Below are 15,357 nucleotides of genomic sequence, written 5' to 3' on the forward strand. Positions count from 1 at the left end.
CAAAATGAAAATAAATATCTGATGAAAGGAGCGTGTGTTCTCCTGAAATGTCACAAAGAAAAACTGTTTTCTTATGCTTGTAATAACCGTAAACTACAAGAAAATAATTCTATAATGCAAGCAATGCGTACATACAAGAAAAACTAATGATCATATGTTACAATTCACAAAAGTTTCACTCCCAAACCCATGAAAAATAATGTGCAAAAGATAACATGACTCCCATTCATTTTAGCAAAACTACCTGACTTGGTAGTTTCCAATTTTAAAATACATTTCCAGACCATTCTGTGGAGTTTTAACACACTAATACCCACGTTTTAAAGTAGTAAATTGCACTTCCTCATTTTTTCCACTTTTTTCAGTATGTTTATATAGAATAGCTTTTTTGCTTCTTTTGGCTAATCACAAAGAACATCCATTCCCAGGCTGAGACCGAACTTGGTTACTTAATGCACTCAGCCACTAAAGTGACTAAATGCATAACTACAGGCTATTTTCATTCTCAAATCTTGGGAAGTACAAGAAATGTACAATGATTTTCCCATGACTTTTCTAAGGTTTTCCAGGTTAATGAAAAGCCTGAATACGGCACACTTTACATACACAGAGGGGAAAATATAGCATAAGGCTTACTATTTTAGTGGTGTTTTGGCATATAATGTTTGCTTTCACATAACATTTGTATTGTTTCAAAGAGTTATCATCACATGAGTAACAAAGATGCTCACATTTTTGTTTATATTATATTTCATTTTCCCTTTTGTTCTTTTATTGCATATTGATTTTCCCTTTTATTGTAATATCTTGAATGTGATATTTACATATTTTAACTTTGTAAAATTATAAAAAATGTTATTATTTTTAGTTATATTATTTGTAAGGAGGATGACTACTCCAAGCAGAAGAAAAAAAATCAAGTACAATTCCAGGTTTCCAAGGCAAAATTTCTTACCTAACTTCTATTTTTAAAAATAATTCCATTGGTAGAAGATACATAATGCAAATGATACATATATACATACATTTCTATTTTCAAATGAGAAATACATCTATTTACTCACATGGTTCATTTTTTGCAATATCTTCACTTCCGTAAGAATTCTCTTTGGATCATTTAGTGGGTGCTCTCCATTACTTAATGTCTTCTTCTCAATGATTTTCATGGCATACCTCTTGCAATTACCCTGTATAATGCAAAAATATAAAGAACAACAATTAAAAAGAATCACATACACTGTATAGGACACACTATGTTGTAACTGCAATGAACACCAGATTGGGAATAACACTAGGATGATCGGGTTCGATACCTGGTGGAGGCACATAGTGGTTCGGATTCCACTTTAAACTTTAGGTCCAGTCCCAATTAGCCTTATTGTGCATAAAGTGGACTTAAAACTCCAAATCAATCAATCAACAATAGGATGATGAAATGCTTAAAGTACCTTTCCTCCTTGCAGTAAATAGTAAGGTGGGGTGAACAAGGCTTAGTTGGGCAAAATAAGCTGCATTTGGAGTAAACAAAGTACAGACTTTTGACTTTCTAGACTGAACCCCACTATATTCGCTTTCAAGTAACACCTCAATTGTAATACTGGCTCAACACTGACATATTTTGAATTTCCTCCGGGAATCGAATCCAGGATATTTTACACCAAAGGCAAGAATGCAAACTGCATGGATACACATGAGCTCAATTGTTGGTGAGCAATGCATATCCATTGTATGAATTATCAATAGCTGATTTATATGTTACACTTATTATCACTAATATGTCAGTGCTTATATAGAGTTCACACATGGACTCTAAATGTACTTTTACTGAGTTTTGAAGAATCTTCACTGTTTTTCCATAGTACGCAATACACAGTACACTACTATTTTCAATTTATTTTACAACGGCCTCATCAATTTCCTCTCATAGGAATACCAGCCTCAATTACTTCATTTTTATTATTAGAGATGGAACAGGTTAATCACAGGCACATATTTAGAAATATATTTTGGGGAGGAGGTCCAAAGAAATAATAATAATATAAATTTTAAATTAAAATAATATCATACAAGGGTCGTTCAAGGTTGACCAAGACTTTTATTTCTAGACAGGAAATATACATACATAGAAGCACCAACCTTTTTTTCAACCTCCGATGGACCATAAACATGAGACAAGTGTAAGTAACAAAATGAATTTATTACCAAAAGTTATGTACATACCTGGTTACTTTTCGACATAATCATCGTTAAGATACAGGCATTTGTCATAACGTAGGACGAGCTTTCCGATCCCATCTGCGAAGAACGTTGCCGCCAGTGATGTGAGATGGGCCGGAACGTTGTTTCGAAGCTCCTCATTGGTATGGAAACTTTGGCTTCCTAGCCAGTTCTTCAATGCAGGGAAGAGATGGAAATAACTTGGCGCTGTAACCCAACACCTTCTGGAGCAGTTTAAATGGGAAGTGTTTGATCACCCGGCATATAGCCCCGACTTAACACAGAGTGATTTTCATCTCTTCCCTGCATTGAAGAACTGGCTAACCAATGAGGAGCTTCAAAACAACATTCAGGCCCATCTCACTTCACTGGCGGCAACGTTCTTCGCAGAGGAGATCGGAAAGCTCATCCTACGATATGACAAATGCCTGTATCATAACGACGATTATGTAGAAAAGTAACCAGGTATGTACATTACTTTTGGTAATAAATTCATTTTGTTACTTACACTTGTCTTATTTTTATGGTCCATCGGAGGTTGAAAAAAAAAAATGGTCCTCGTAAGTCAGTTTTTCAAAGTTTTACCCCTGAACATCCAGACACTGTCGCAATCGTTATGGAAGTTCCTTGATGCCTTTGACGTAGAAAGAAGTAGGTTGGTGTCGTAACCACTGCAGGACAGCGTTCTTGAGTTCCCCATCTGTCCGGAAGTGCATCTCGCCCAAATGCTCTTTAAGAGCCTCAAGCAAGTGGAAATCACTGGGGGCCAAATCTGGACTGTAAGAACTGTGCGGTAAACCCTCCCAGTGCAAGTTGGCCAGTGTTGTTTGAGTCAAATGGGCTGTGTGTGGCCTGGCATTGTCATGGAGAAGAATGACATGTTTCGACAACATTCCAGGTTTTTTCTCCCGAACAGCCCCACATACAGCACCGTGAAGCAGTGTTGAGTAATACTGGGCATTAATTGTGCCACCCTTCTCCAAAAAATCCACATGGACAACACCTTTCATGCCCCAGGAGACAGTTCCCAAAATCTTACCGGTAGACGGCAGCGCTTTGCTTTTTTGGGGTGGAGGGGAACCCTTATGACACCATTCGTACACTCTTGCCCATGACAGTGTTTGTTCACCATACTGTGCTTGCAGTCTACGACAAATTTCAGCAGGTTTCACCTTCTCCTTCACTAGAAATTTCATTATACAATGCTGTTCCACAGCAAGATACACTACTTGTCGCCATCTTTGTTTACACTACTGCGCATGCGCTTCGCAAAGAATCATGGTTACTCTCAAGAAATCACGGTCTGTCCTGTTGAAGTAATGCAGCGCTACATTGATTCATTAATATTTTACACACAAAAGTCTTGGTCAACCTTGAACGACCCTTGTAATTATATGAAATAAAATTAAAATGAGTAAATTAATTTTGTATAGTTATTATCACAATAATAGGTAAAAAGATGGTATAAGAATAAAGACATACAGCACGTGTTCAATATGTATCTTACATGTAGTTAAGATCACCAAAATTTGTATAAAAACAACTGCCTTGGGAAGAAAATTAATGTTAAATAGATAAAGAATTGAATAACAAAAAAAAGAAGCAAGATCCTGTTGAAAAGTAAATTTCTTGATTCATATTTTATGCATATTATCATAAGTAGTAGTGTGCATAAATTCCTTCAATGTCATACAATTGCAATAAAATCCTTGTATTCCAATAAATTTGGCAGAAATAAGTAAACCATTGATTATACTCTAAATGGCAAACAAATACATTTTCATTCTGTAATTTTAGTACTTCAGAAGTCTTTTGGGAGGGGTCAGGACCTAATCAGTACTTTATGGGTATCAGTAATTACCGATAATTTTAACAATCAGGTATATCTACATATAGCTTGTAATTTAGTGCAACATTTTGCAATTTTGTTGTTATTTTTATGAATAAAAATGTACAATTCACATGTCATGGTTTTCTAAAGCAAATATTTAAATGCACAATTTGTTTTTCAAAAGCAAAATCCATTGCAATGATTTAATTCCATACATTACATAAAGAGGTGAATCATCCATTCATGTTTATCAAAGAGCATTTGTAATTTCATATCCGATTGGTAGAATGTTATCAGCATTGGCAAAAAAAAAATCCATAGGAATTCATATGGGGTCATATTTGACCCCAATAATGAAATTAATTAATCAAGAATGAAATGACATTGTGTTCAAACAGTATCTTACAGCACATACGATACAATTTCGAACACACATATAAAACAAATATTTTCACACTTTTTTGACAAACAGACATGACATCAATTAATCTGTAATGCAAAAACACATATATGTAAAGCCTATAACTTCAAAAAAGTAGCTTGCGTAATTTATTAGTTGCAATTATTATTATCACCACCCACGAGTATATTCTAGTCCTTCAGATGTACTACATTGGGATTTGTTGTTCAATTATATTTTTTGAAATTCCTTTAGATTTTCAGGTTCTCTAGGTTTTCCACGTGTGTGCTAACCCTGTTATAGCATATGCTGTACTTAAGCATGTGTAACACACGCCATGATAGAGAAAAACAGAAACAAATTATATCTCTATGTAACGTGCAGAACATTCAGGTTCAAAAATTATAATTGTCTTAGTTACTGGTTAGAAAGCTATTGATAAATGGGCAAAGTGTTATATTCCATTATTTCTCGCTCGACAGACAGTAATATTGCAGCTCCTGAGTAAAGGGAGTCATGCACTCAATTGCCACCAGAACCATGCAACTTCGCTCGATGAAGGAAAATGCTGCTCCCATGTGATGCTAAGTGCACACTTGTTCATTGTCAAAACCACATGACTTTGCTTGGTGATGCAAAATGATCCGATAGAAAGTGAAAAATTGTCGGAACAAGCCATTTCTCCTAGTTTCATGAAGCAGTCTGAATTATAACACACCTTAGTTTTTTCTGGGTTAAATTTTGAAAATATCGATGTGTGTTAGACATGCGTAAATTTGTTATCAGTTACATAGTTTAAGAAAAAACTGCACAAGTATTGAAATATTGAGAATTTGAAAAAAATATAGTCATTGCGATTAGCCAAAAATGGTATAAAAGCGACAAAATAATAATTCAATCAATCAATCATAAAAAAATACTGTGCTTGGATATTTACTCTTTGTCATTGAAGTATGTTTGAAGTACACATGCAACAAGCAATGTGTATCATTAAGAATGACATTACAATGTTCTATCATTGCTCTTTTGATTAACATCTCTGTGCAAGCATCTATGTGTTTGTAAAGGAAATTCTTGCAGAATTGAAATTTAATTCTTAGTCATAATCATGAAAATTACATTAGTCATAATCATGAAAATTACAGTGTATAAACAATCTGTTCCAACTTGGTTTAAAATGGAATAAAGTGTCAGAAGGCAACGTACCTTTGTGAACACCAACCGGACTTCTCCGCATGCTCCTTTACCTAATTGCCTGGACACAGTGTAGGTCTGGTTGATTACATCTGGGTAATTATGTGCGTCTGAATTTAGGAAATCGACAAACACGAAGACTGTAAGCAAAAATAAATTACAGCTCAGGAACAAAAGCAATGCACAATTTGTAACCATGCTTGAATGAAAGATGAATTTTAAACTCCCGAAACTTACAAATATCTTTCAAGATAACGTAATGGGAAACTTTGAAATGTTCATCTTGGTAAATAATAAAATACTGCTTACAGAAGTAACATGTTATCGTTACCATGTCAAACAATAAAGACATTCAACTGTTTGCACAATTAGTATCACATTTATTCTCTGTATTGCATGCTTTACTAGTGTAACTCCACAGGCAAGAGTTTAAAACAACACAATAAAGAACATCTTGTCTCACAAATAAATCTTCCAGTTTTGAACTTATCAAGGCAATGCAAAGTAATGAAGAGACTTTACAATTACTCACATAGTTACACTAACATGTCACTTATGTAAGTACAGAGGTGCTGCAATGCCATTGCTTTCTGTTTTGTTTTTTTCTGGCTACTACTTCTCTTGAAGTATCTCCCAAATATGCCCCACATCATAGAGTCTTTATTGATACCACAGCCAAACTAGTACTAGGACAGCAAACAATAAATTAGCAGTGGCTGGATTCAGGAAATGATGTATCAGTTAGAGTACTGCAATGAAGACTTTTCACTCCAGCGCTCGATAGTTCACACGGGCAACACTAGATGGCATACAGAATTGATAGGTCTTCTGGAATACACTGGAACTCTCAAATAGGGTGACCAGACACATACATGTAAAAAGGAGGACAGAGCATGGTGAAAAAGGAGGACAAAGTCATAAAATAAGAGGACACCACAAAAATGGCAACTAATTTGCCATTACTCATAATTTAATGAATATAAAAAAAAAACTACCATGACTTGGCTCACATATAATTCTGATGATTTTTTAAATAATTTCCTCTTATCTTTAAGCAACGAAAGCAATCGTCCTAATCTGTTATTTAACACATTACAATCATAACTAAGAATGTATATAGTTTGAAGAATGCAATATCACCATAAGTGAATGCAAATGTAACAAGAAAGCTTCGCTTTAACTTATTTCCCAAAAACCGAATTTAAATTTTAGGTAGTTTAGGTTAGGTCAAAAAATATGACTTTAATGCCACGAACATTTCTAGCACTCTTTCAACAGCAGGGGAAAGTGACAGCCACTTTACACTTTACCTCATATTCGTTTCTTCCATTCTCTAAAAGCTGGATATTTTCATGCAAGATCATTGATGAATTTACACTTTCGCTTCGTTATTTCATAAAGTAAATATGACTTAGTAATTAAAATTATCACTACGCTTTTCTGTATCGCATATGTATGACTCGAAAATGAACTCGTCGACCTCTGTGGTGGATTGGATAACACACCATGCCACAATGCCATAGGTCCTGGGTTCGAATCCCAGCCTGGGCATGGATGTTCTTTGTGAGTGTCCCTACATCAAAATCATCACTCATCTTCGCAATTAGCCAAAAGTGGCAGAAAAGCGAATTAAAATAAACCATATCAGTCAATCAAAAAGGAACTGCTCAAATTACATGTGTTTCACAAGTCTCAGATTGTGAAGCAACGAGTGCGAAAGAGAACTTTTTTGGACGGAACGGGGAATTTTTTTTAAATCTCGACGTTCGGGATGGGTAAAATCTGCAATTTCCCGACCGGGAAATGATAGAAATTTCCTGGCGCTGTGGAAATTGTGAATTTTACGTCATTTCCCTTCTTTTTTTTTCCATTTCTGAAATAAAAGCTACCAATTTTCGAGAAGTGTCAAGACACTTACAATGCAGAAAATATCAAGAATTAACCACTTTTAAAAGGACCATTTGGAAGTTTCGAACTGTTCAGGATCCCGAAATGTCTGGAAATCATTTCCCAAAGTCAGGATTGGGATGGGATTTTTTTTTTTTTTTACAGACTTCCCTGGATCCCGCACACCCCTACTAATGAGTCGGGAAAGTGATCATGTTCAGCTCCCAGATGCTAGGTGAGCATTGCTCTGATATTTAACATGCCCCAAGTGATAGGAATATCATTATGTGTGGAAGCATTCTCTATGCAGAACATTTGCTACGATCGATGCTATACTCTTTCCAAAAAAAAAAGGAGGATATTTACAGATTTCTAAAAAATCCGTCCGGAACGCCGGACAGACACCTAAAAAGGAGGACATGTCCGGACAAAAGAGGACATCTGGTCACCCTACTCTCCAAGCCTATTAGTACATGTATTTCCGTCATTTGTCTGTGGTAGTTGGTGATCAAATATGGATCGTGAAGTACAAGATTCAGTAAAATTGAAAATTAAGAGAACATAGCCATCACCTCCATGTAAAAATCAAATCTTTTATATCTTACCGAGACATGTGAAAATGAAATATAGATGATTATGGGCTAAAACTACCAAGGTTGACATTTTATGTTTCTACAATTATTGTCATATTAATGTTGTATGTTATAACTGCAGAATATGATTATTCTTTTCGGTAAGTGAACAATGATGTACATGTACTTGTTTCACTGTGACACGATATTTTTAATTGCGTAGGCAAGTCTATCAGCATTGTATCCATTTTATGTTTCGGTCTGTAGATACTGCATACTTTCATATATATTATATTACGTCGTTCGTAAAGTAAGTTCCACCGATGAATACCGTGGCTGCAAGCGGGGCAGTGTGAATGTGCATGCACCTTGTGTAGCCACAACCTTGATGAAGTGCAGACGTCAGTCTGAGGCAAGTTGGTCAGGAGAGTAGTGAGTAGTGCGTTGTTATGTTTCGGACAATCCAAACTCCCGCCACGTGTGAGGTGCGGTCCGTGATCCATTTTCTGGATGCACGTAATGTTCGAGCTGCGGAGATCCACCGTCAGATTTGTCAGGTTCATGGAGAAGGAATAAATGCTTCAATGGTAAGAAGATGGGTGAGACAGTTTCGTGGTGGATGGGTTAGTGTTCATGATGAAGAACGAAGTGGTCGGCCGTCTGTTGTGAATCCCAATTTGGTTCGTTTAGTGGAAGAGCAGATTAGGTGGAACAGACGATTCACTTTGTCTGAGCTGTCATTAGAGTTTCCACAAATCTCCAGAACTGTGATGTATGAAATTGTAACAGTGAATTTAAAATTTCGCAAAGTGTGTAACCGTTTGGATCCCTCACCAGCTCTCCGAAAATGCCAAAAAGGAAAGAATGGGAAGTGCATTGGAGTTTTTGAAATGGTATAGTGAGGAGGGGAAAGAGTTGTTGGATCGGACTGTGACTGGAGACGAGACATGGGTTTTGCAAGAAACCCCAGAAAAGAAACGAAGCACCATGGAATGGAGGCACTCCACGTCACCGTGGAAAACTCAACCAAACCAAAGCTTACGAACAAAAAAATCATGTGCACTGTGTTTTGGGATAGGCATGGGGTATTGCTTGTGGAATTTATGGAGCGTGGACAGCACATCAATGCCAAAACCTATTGTGCGACACTTCAAAATCTGTGTCGTGCAATCCAAAACAAACGATGCTGCATGCTCAGTTGGGGTGTCATTCTCCTCCACGACAATGCTCGTCCGCATGTGGCAAAGGAACTCAGGAACTCCTGACGACCTTCCATTCGGAAAAACTACCACACATCCCTTACAGTCCTGATCTTGCCCCATCTGATTTTCATTTGTTCCTCCACCTTAAGGCATTCCTTGTTGGAATGGTCCTGACGAAGAACTGAAACGTGCAGTTTCCCAATGATTCTCCATTCAGGCGGAAACGTTCTATGATAGGGGTATAACGAACTTGGTACCTCGCTGTGATGCGTTCTTGAATTCTTATAGCGATTATATGTGAATGTTGTACCATGTATATATTCTCACCCCTATGAAGGTCATGATATTACTATTTATATTTTTCATTTTATTGCATGATGGAACTTACTTTCCGAACGATGTAATATTTGAGTCTTTCATAATAATTTACGGAATTATGACTTAGAATTGTAATTGCATAGAGTGATTTCCTTCCATGCGTGGGTTTTAGGTTGACAGTGGTTCTTATTAGGCTCTGAACTACGGGACCTTGCCAATCATTCCACTACGAGTGCTGTAAACTCAAGCATTGGAGACTCAAACGAGTTTGAGCGAGCGAAAGTGATCCCATGCAGCACTCTAGACCCAGTATTCCTTTAACAAAACTGACTCAGGAATATCACCAAATGCCTGCAAAGGCTTACCTTCCCCGCACAGTCTGTTTGAGACAGAAAAATTGCTGAAAAAGTGGTATTGGCAACTGTGTCCATTTTGAAATTTGGCTAACCTATAACATACCTTTCATAGCAGATCTAGCCAATGCAATTTCTGCATGGCTCTTCAAAACAACTTTCTTCCCCTTTCCAACTTTCTCTCTATTGACGTATGTTCCATTCAGACTGTAATCTTCTAAGTACACTGTGTCGTCATTATCTCTGTATATTTTGAAATGCACCGTGCTCACATATTGTATATTTTCGAAGTGTATATCTGTGATGGGAACATCACATTTGTTGGCACGTCCAAAACTATATTCGCTCTTGACAAGATCTGAAAACAAGAAACAAAAAGGGCTGTAATACCACACATAAATATGTTCTCCACAACAATCAAGAAAAAAAAAATAGGGGCATTCCACGAAAAGTGTTCCTACTCCATGTACATAACAAAATGAATTAATGTGAAAACTATTAGTGTTTTTAATTGCACTAAGTTATCAATGTTTGTGAAAGCATATAAATTGCATATTTAACCAACAAAAATTCTTAGATTCTGTAGTCTATAATCTTCACCGACAAATTCAGTCAAATTTTACTACATTATTAAAGCTTCACACAAGTAACACCTTTTCATTAATGCTTTTCATGCATTCTAGCTATGTCATCACTAGGGCGAAGGATTTTATGTCCTATAAAACAGTAAAATATGTATGTAATTATGTCATTAAAATTGGAAAATATGTCATGAAAAGTTAAAAATATGCCAATAAACTGCTGAAATAATCCCAGTAAAGCTAAAAATATGCACAACAGTACTTTAGTATTTCTCATTATACGGGAAGTCAGTATCTTCCAGGGAAGATCGACTAGGGAGGGTGGGGTATTAAATGAAGTCATAATCTGTTTAACCGAAGAATGTAGTAGAAAAAATAGTGAAAATATCGTAAGGCTCACTGCAATTATCCTAAGTTAAACTTACTATTATTTCAGATTTACACCTTTGTGAAAACTAAAGCATAATTGGCAGCTCGCTACAACTCTGGTAAACCTAGGCAATCAATATAACTCCCCAATGACGCAATAGTAGCATCGATGCTCTGCAATCAAGGGGTCCCAGGTTTGATACGTGGAGGAGCCACATAGTGATTCGGATCCCACTTGAAACTGTAGGTCCTGTTCCGATTAGCTTTACTGTGCATAAAGTGGACTTAAAACACCTAATTGAGCAATCAATACACAAACACAACTTTTTAGGTAGATTTTGATGTTTCGCCATGTCTAAATGCTGCAATACTGCAAGACAATTGAAGAAATATGTTGTAAAAACGAGAAATTGATATAATATGTCAAAACATGCCGTATCAGCTGATTTTAATCAGATATGTAAAGATCTCAACCCAGTATTCGATCCGATCCTAAATAAAAAATATGTTACAACAAAGTCCCGGGCCTTAGTCATCACTCAAGTTTTATTAATTTGTTAACAGACACCACAAGCTACTTCATAATTCTATGAAATCAGTTTATTACGAATATTTTAATCCAATCACATGTCGAGAAATTTACATCTTGTGTGTGAAACGTCGCACACATAACATTGGAATGTATCCATAGGAGTATACGGAAGTGAAAAAAACAACATTCTCAAGCAAACATAACGGTAAGAATAGAATACATTTATTCATCACTAAGCATTTTACATGCAATAGATGTTGTCAATGATATATATTATTACATTTTCATTTTTAGTTTACCTATTGATTGCAGTCCCTTGATTATTATACTTACAATCATTAAACCCACACAAGTTTAGATTAAATACAATAGAGTAGTGGTTTTCAAACTGTGGTATGCGTACCTGGAGTATATGAACTACTTGAAGGGGGTACGAGATCAGCTCGGAAGAGAAATGTTGAGAATACCCATACAACATTTTTGCTGCAGGTGTGTAGAACAGGCTTCATAGCTTTAACATTAAAAAGGAAAAGCTGACTGATTTTGTCACTGACACACTTATCTTTGTTTCAGTGTTTTGAAATAAAATACTAATTTAAAATCCGTAATAGACTAAATTTGGAGCCGAATATCCGTTTGAAAGTTTCAAGTGCACAACCAAACAGCAAGCACATCCTTCTCGCTAGAAACTCTGAGGATTTACAATAAAAACTCCAAAATTGTGTTTGATAGTTTGTTTACAAACATATTTTTGTTCTTTACTTTTTTCAATAACTGAAATGTATAAAAATTTTAAAGTTTTTTAAATACTTCTTAGCATACATATGTTTCACATTTTTATTTTTGTAACTAATCATAAAGATTGTAAACATAGGAACACCCAATAAAATAATAAATGAAGGATTCCAATGTTTATTCGTTTTCCATCTTTCCATATACAGCCTGAATTACATTTTGCTCCATTGCAGATACAAGTCTTTAATAAATAAATAAATTGAAAAAAAAATCAGGCAGCCAAAAAAAATCCCCTGGAACCACTATTCGGAGAAAACCTATGGTGGGGTACATTAGACGTTTAGTTACGACTAAAGAGCACAATGAGAAAAAAGTTTGAGGATCACTGCAATAGAGACAATATATTGGTTCGACATAATTGATAAAAACAGATAAATACTGTAATAGAACTGAGATGTGGTAACAAACAGCAGGTGTGGAGATGGAAAAGGAAGAAGAAAAAAGAACAAAGTAAAAAATTAAACAAAATACCAAATCATCTTTGAGGTGAATTTCAAATTCTTGTGTGTGGTAGAAAGCTTTATTATTTAACCAAAGTTGTAGTATTTTTTTAAGATCTTACAAGAGACTCATCTTGGGCAGTTACTGGGAGCATGTTGAACAGCTTGATTCACATATAATTGTAAATATTCTGTGTTTTGTTTAATCCGAAAGTTAGCTTATTTAGTCTATGGCTATCTCTTGTATTGTGATTATGTACAACATCTCTTAAGCTATATTTGTTCATATTTTCTTTAATATGCACTAGAAACTGCAAAATAGTGATTTTGGCAAATTATTACAATTCACAAGGGAGGTAAGGATTATGGAATTTTATCATATGCAGTAAGTTTAAAATAAAATACTTGATTATTTTTTAAGTTACGACTAAATGATATTAGAGTGAAGAGTCAATGATTAAGAAATAAATTTTGTAATTTATCAGTTTTCTTATTCATTCTCGGTATTATATGTTGATATTTCCACTGAGGTTTGGAACTCTCTGATTCCAAGAACCATGAGTGCAGACTCATTTTTCGATGCATAAAGCTACTTCTCTCCTCTCTGTAAAGCAAACAACTCTTGCATATAAGTGAAACAATAGAATTGTACAAAATAAAGTGTCATATTTCCTTACATTATCAATGGGATTTCTGCTTCAGTAAGGTATATCCAAGTGAAGTACTGTGAAACTGACAACATGCAGTTATACCGTTATTGAGGACTAAAATGGTATGTAGATATTAGAAATTTAACACAAGCAACTTATAGAATTGCATTATAAAGGTACCTGATTTAGCTTTAGGTTAAAACCAAACATTAAAACAGGAACACTCTATTAATAACAGTTTCTGAAAGTTCACATACGAGGGGCATCCTGAAAAAAGGTACCTGTACACAGCACTAGTGGCCAGAGAGCGATGCACACATGCAGGTAGGAAGAAGTGGCATGTAGCTGTAATCTGGTACAGTTGCAATGCAGCCGTTTTAGGACAGTTCTAGGTTAAACATTGCAGCTCTCATAGTCTCCCCCAAAATGCGATGTAGCCTACGTCTAGTAATCAGATTTTTGCATGCTCAGAATCTGGCACAGAGCCACCAGCAATCGTGTGAGGTGTGCAGACTGGGCGTTGTGAGAGATAATATGGTCAGATGATGGTGCAGACAATTCATAGAAGGCCAATCGAATGTGCACACGCCCATACAGCTGAGTACACGAGGGCTCTTTGCACCACTTCAAGTGAGAGATCTTGAACCACTCCTTGTACAGCCCTGGCCAAGCATGTACAGACTTTTATCTCTTTGTTCAACTGAAGAGGCTTTTGGCAGGACAAGGATTTGACACCTACACTGCGGTAGAGAAGTTCCAGTCTTTGCTGTCAGACACACATGCCATGGGCATACAAAATTTAGTGCCATGCAACGACAAATGCCAGAACAACGCTGGTGATTATGCTGAAAATTAGGTTAGGACTCACTGTTACTAATGCAATAAATTATAACTGATATTCTCGTTTTATTAATGCCTAATTGGTAGGGACCTTGATTTTTTGTTATTTTTTTTTCAAATTGGTGTATTTTTTTTATTATTCGGTGTTATTTTCCCCGAATTGACATTTTCATTTTAGCACATTTTCTTGCAAATACCTAAAATTATATCTTCATGGTATTTTTAAACTACTGTTTCAAATTGTAAGTCACATGGCCTACGCCTCTTCATGAGAGTTTGATATTTATTATGGGAAATTTATTTTCCATACCCCCCTTTTTAATTTTAAGGTAAGGGTTTTAGATAGTGGAATTTTCCCCGTATATACAGAAGGGTACATAATGACCATAAGTGGCGACACAACCAAAAATTTTAAATCAATCAATCTCAGTGACAGATATCAATATATTATGGCACCAAAAATTGGCATTATTGGTTTTTGACTTGTTAATGTTATGTTTCCCAAAATTCGCGTTTTTGTTCTAGAACATTTTTCTGCCAAATATACCACAACTTATACTTCAATTGTGCTTTTAAATTATCATCTTAAATTGTAGGTCACATGGTCTACATATTTTTGTGACAAGTTTGATATGTTGGAACAGATTTTTGAGGAAGTAAAAGTAAAGTGCTCCCCTGTGCTTAGTACCAAAAAATGAAGGCATCTAGGAGGTGTGGAGTTATGGCCCCACACTTTCTTGATCATGGCCGAAGGTGGGGGTGATGTGATCAGCACCACGCTCCTGACTACCTTTACTCCCCAAAGTTTCCTCCAGGTAGCCGCTTGATACAACACTGGGTGGGCGCCGGAGCAGTTTGAACAGGTGGAAAAGATCCCAGTTCTCCCCGTAGAGGATCGACCCCGGATCTCTCGCATGGTAGTCAGACGCCCTAATGACCGAACTCCATTATTTCTCGCTCGACAAATGCCAATGGTGTGCACTTAGCTTGGTAATTCAAAACACATCTCGCGCGACAAATACTGAAGATGTACCATGTGATGGTAGATACGCAGTAGATCTTCTGTTAGAACCCTGTCACTTTGCTCTGTGATGCAAATTGTTTTGATAGAAGTTGAAAAAATCGTGGAAAATACACGATTTAATGCGGTTGTTGGAATTATTCCATGTATAACAA

At 36.0% G+C, this 15,357-nt stretch overlaps 1 protein-coding gene across 1 annotated transcript in view; it reads right to left on the reverse strand.

Annotated features, from left to right (window-relative positions):
• Positions 1-15,357, reverse strand: part of LOC145989103 (ovarian-specific serine/threonine-protein kinase Lok-like) — a 68,403-nt gene that overhangs the window by 42,380 nt on the left and 10,666 nt on the right. Inside the window, exons 2-4 of the mRNA XM_083124398.1 lie at positions 10,081-10,332; positions 5,655-5,782; positions 1,061-1,187 (exon numbers count right to left, since the gene is read on the reverse strand). Of these exons, the coding sequence (XP_082980524.1) occupies positions 1,061-1,187; positions 5,655-5,782; positions 10,081-10,332 (507 nt within the window). The remainder of the gene's footprint in view (positions 1-1,060; positions 1,188-5,654; positions 5,783-10,080; positions 10,333-15,357) is intronic.

Source organism: Lepisma saccharinum, chromosome 6, assembly GCF_977018435.1.
Source record: "Lepisma saccharinum chromosome 6, izLepSacc3.1, whole genome shotgun sequence".
Classification (NCBI taxonomy): Eukaryota; Metazoa; Arthropoda; class Insecta; order Zygentoma; family Lepismatidae; genus Lepisma; species Lepisma saccharinum.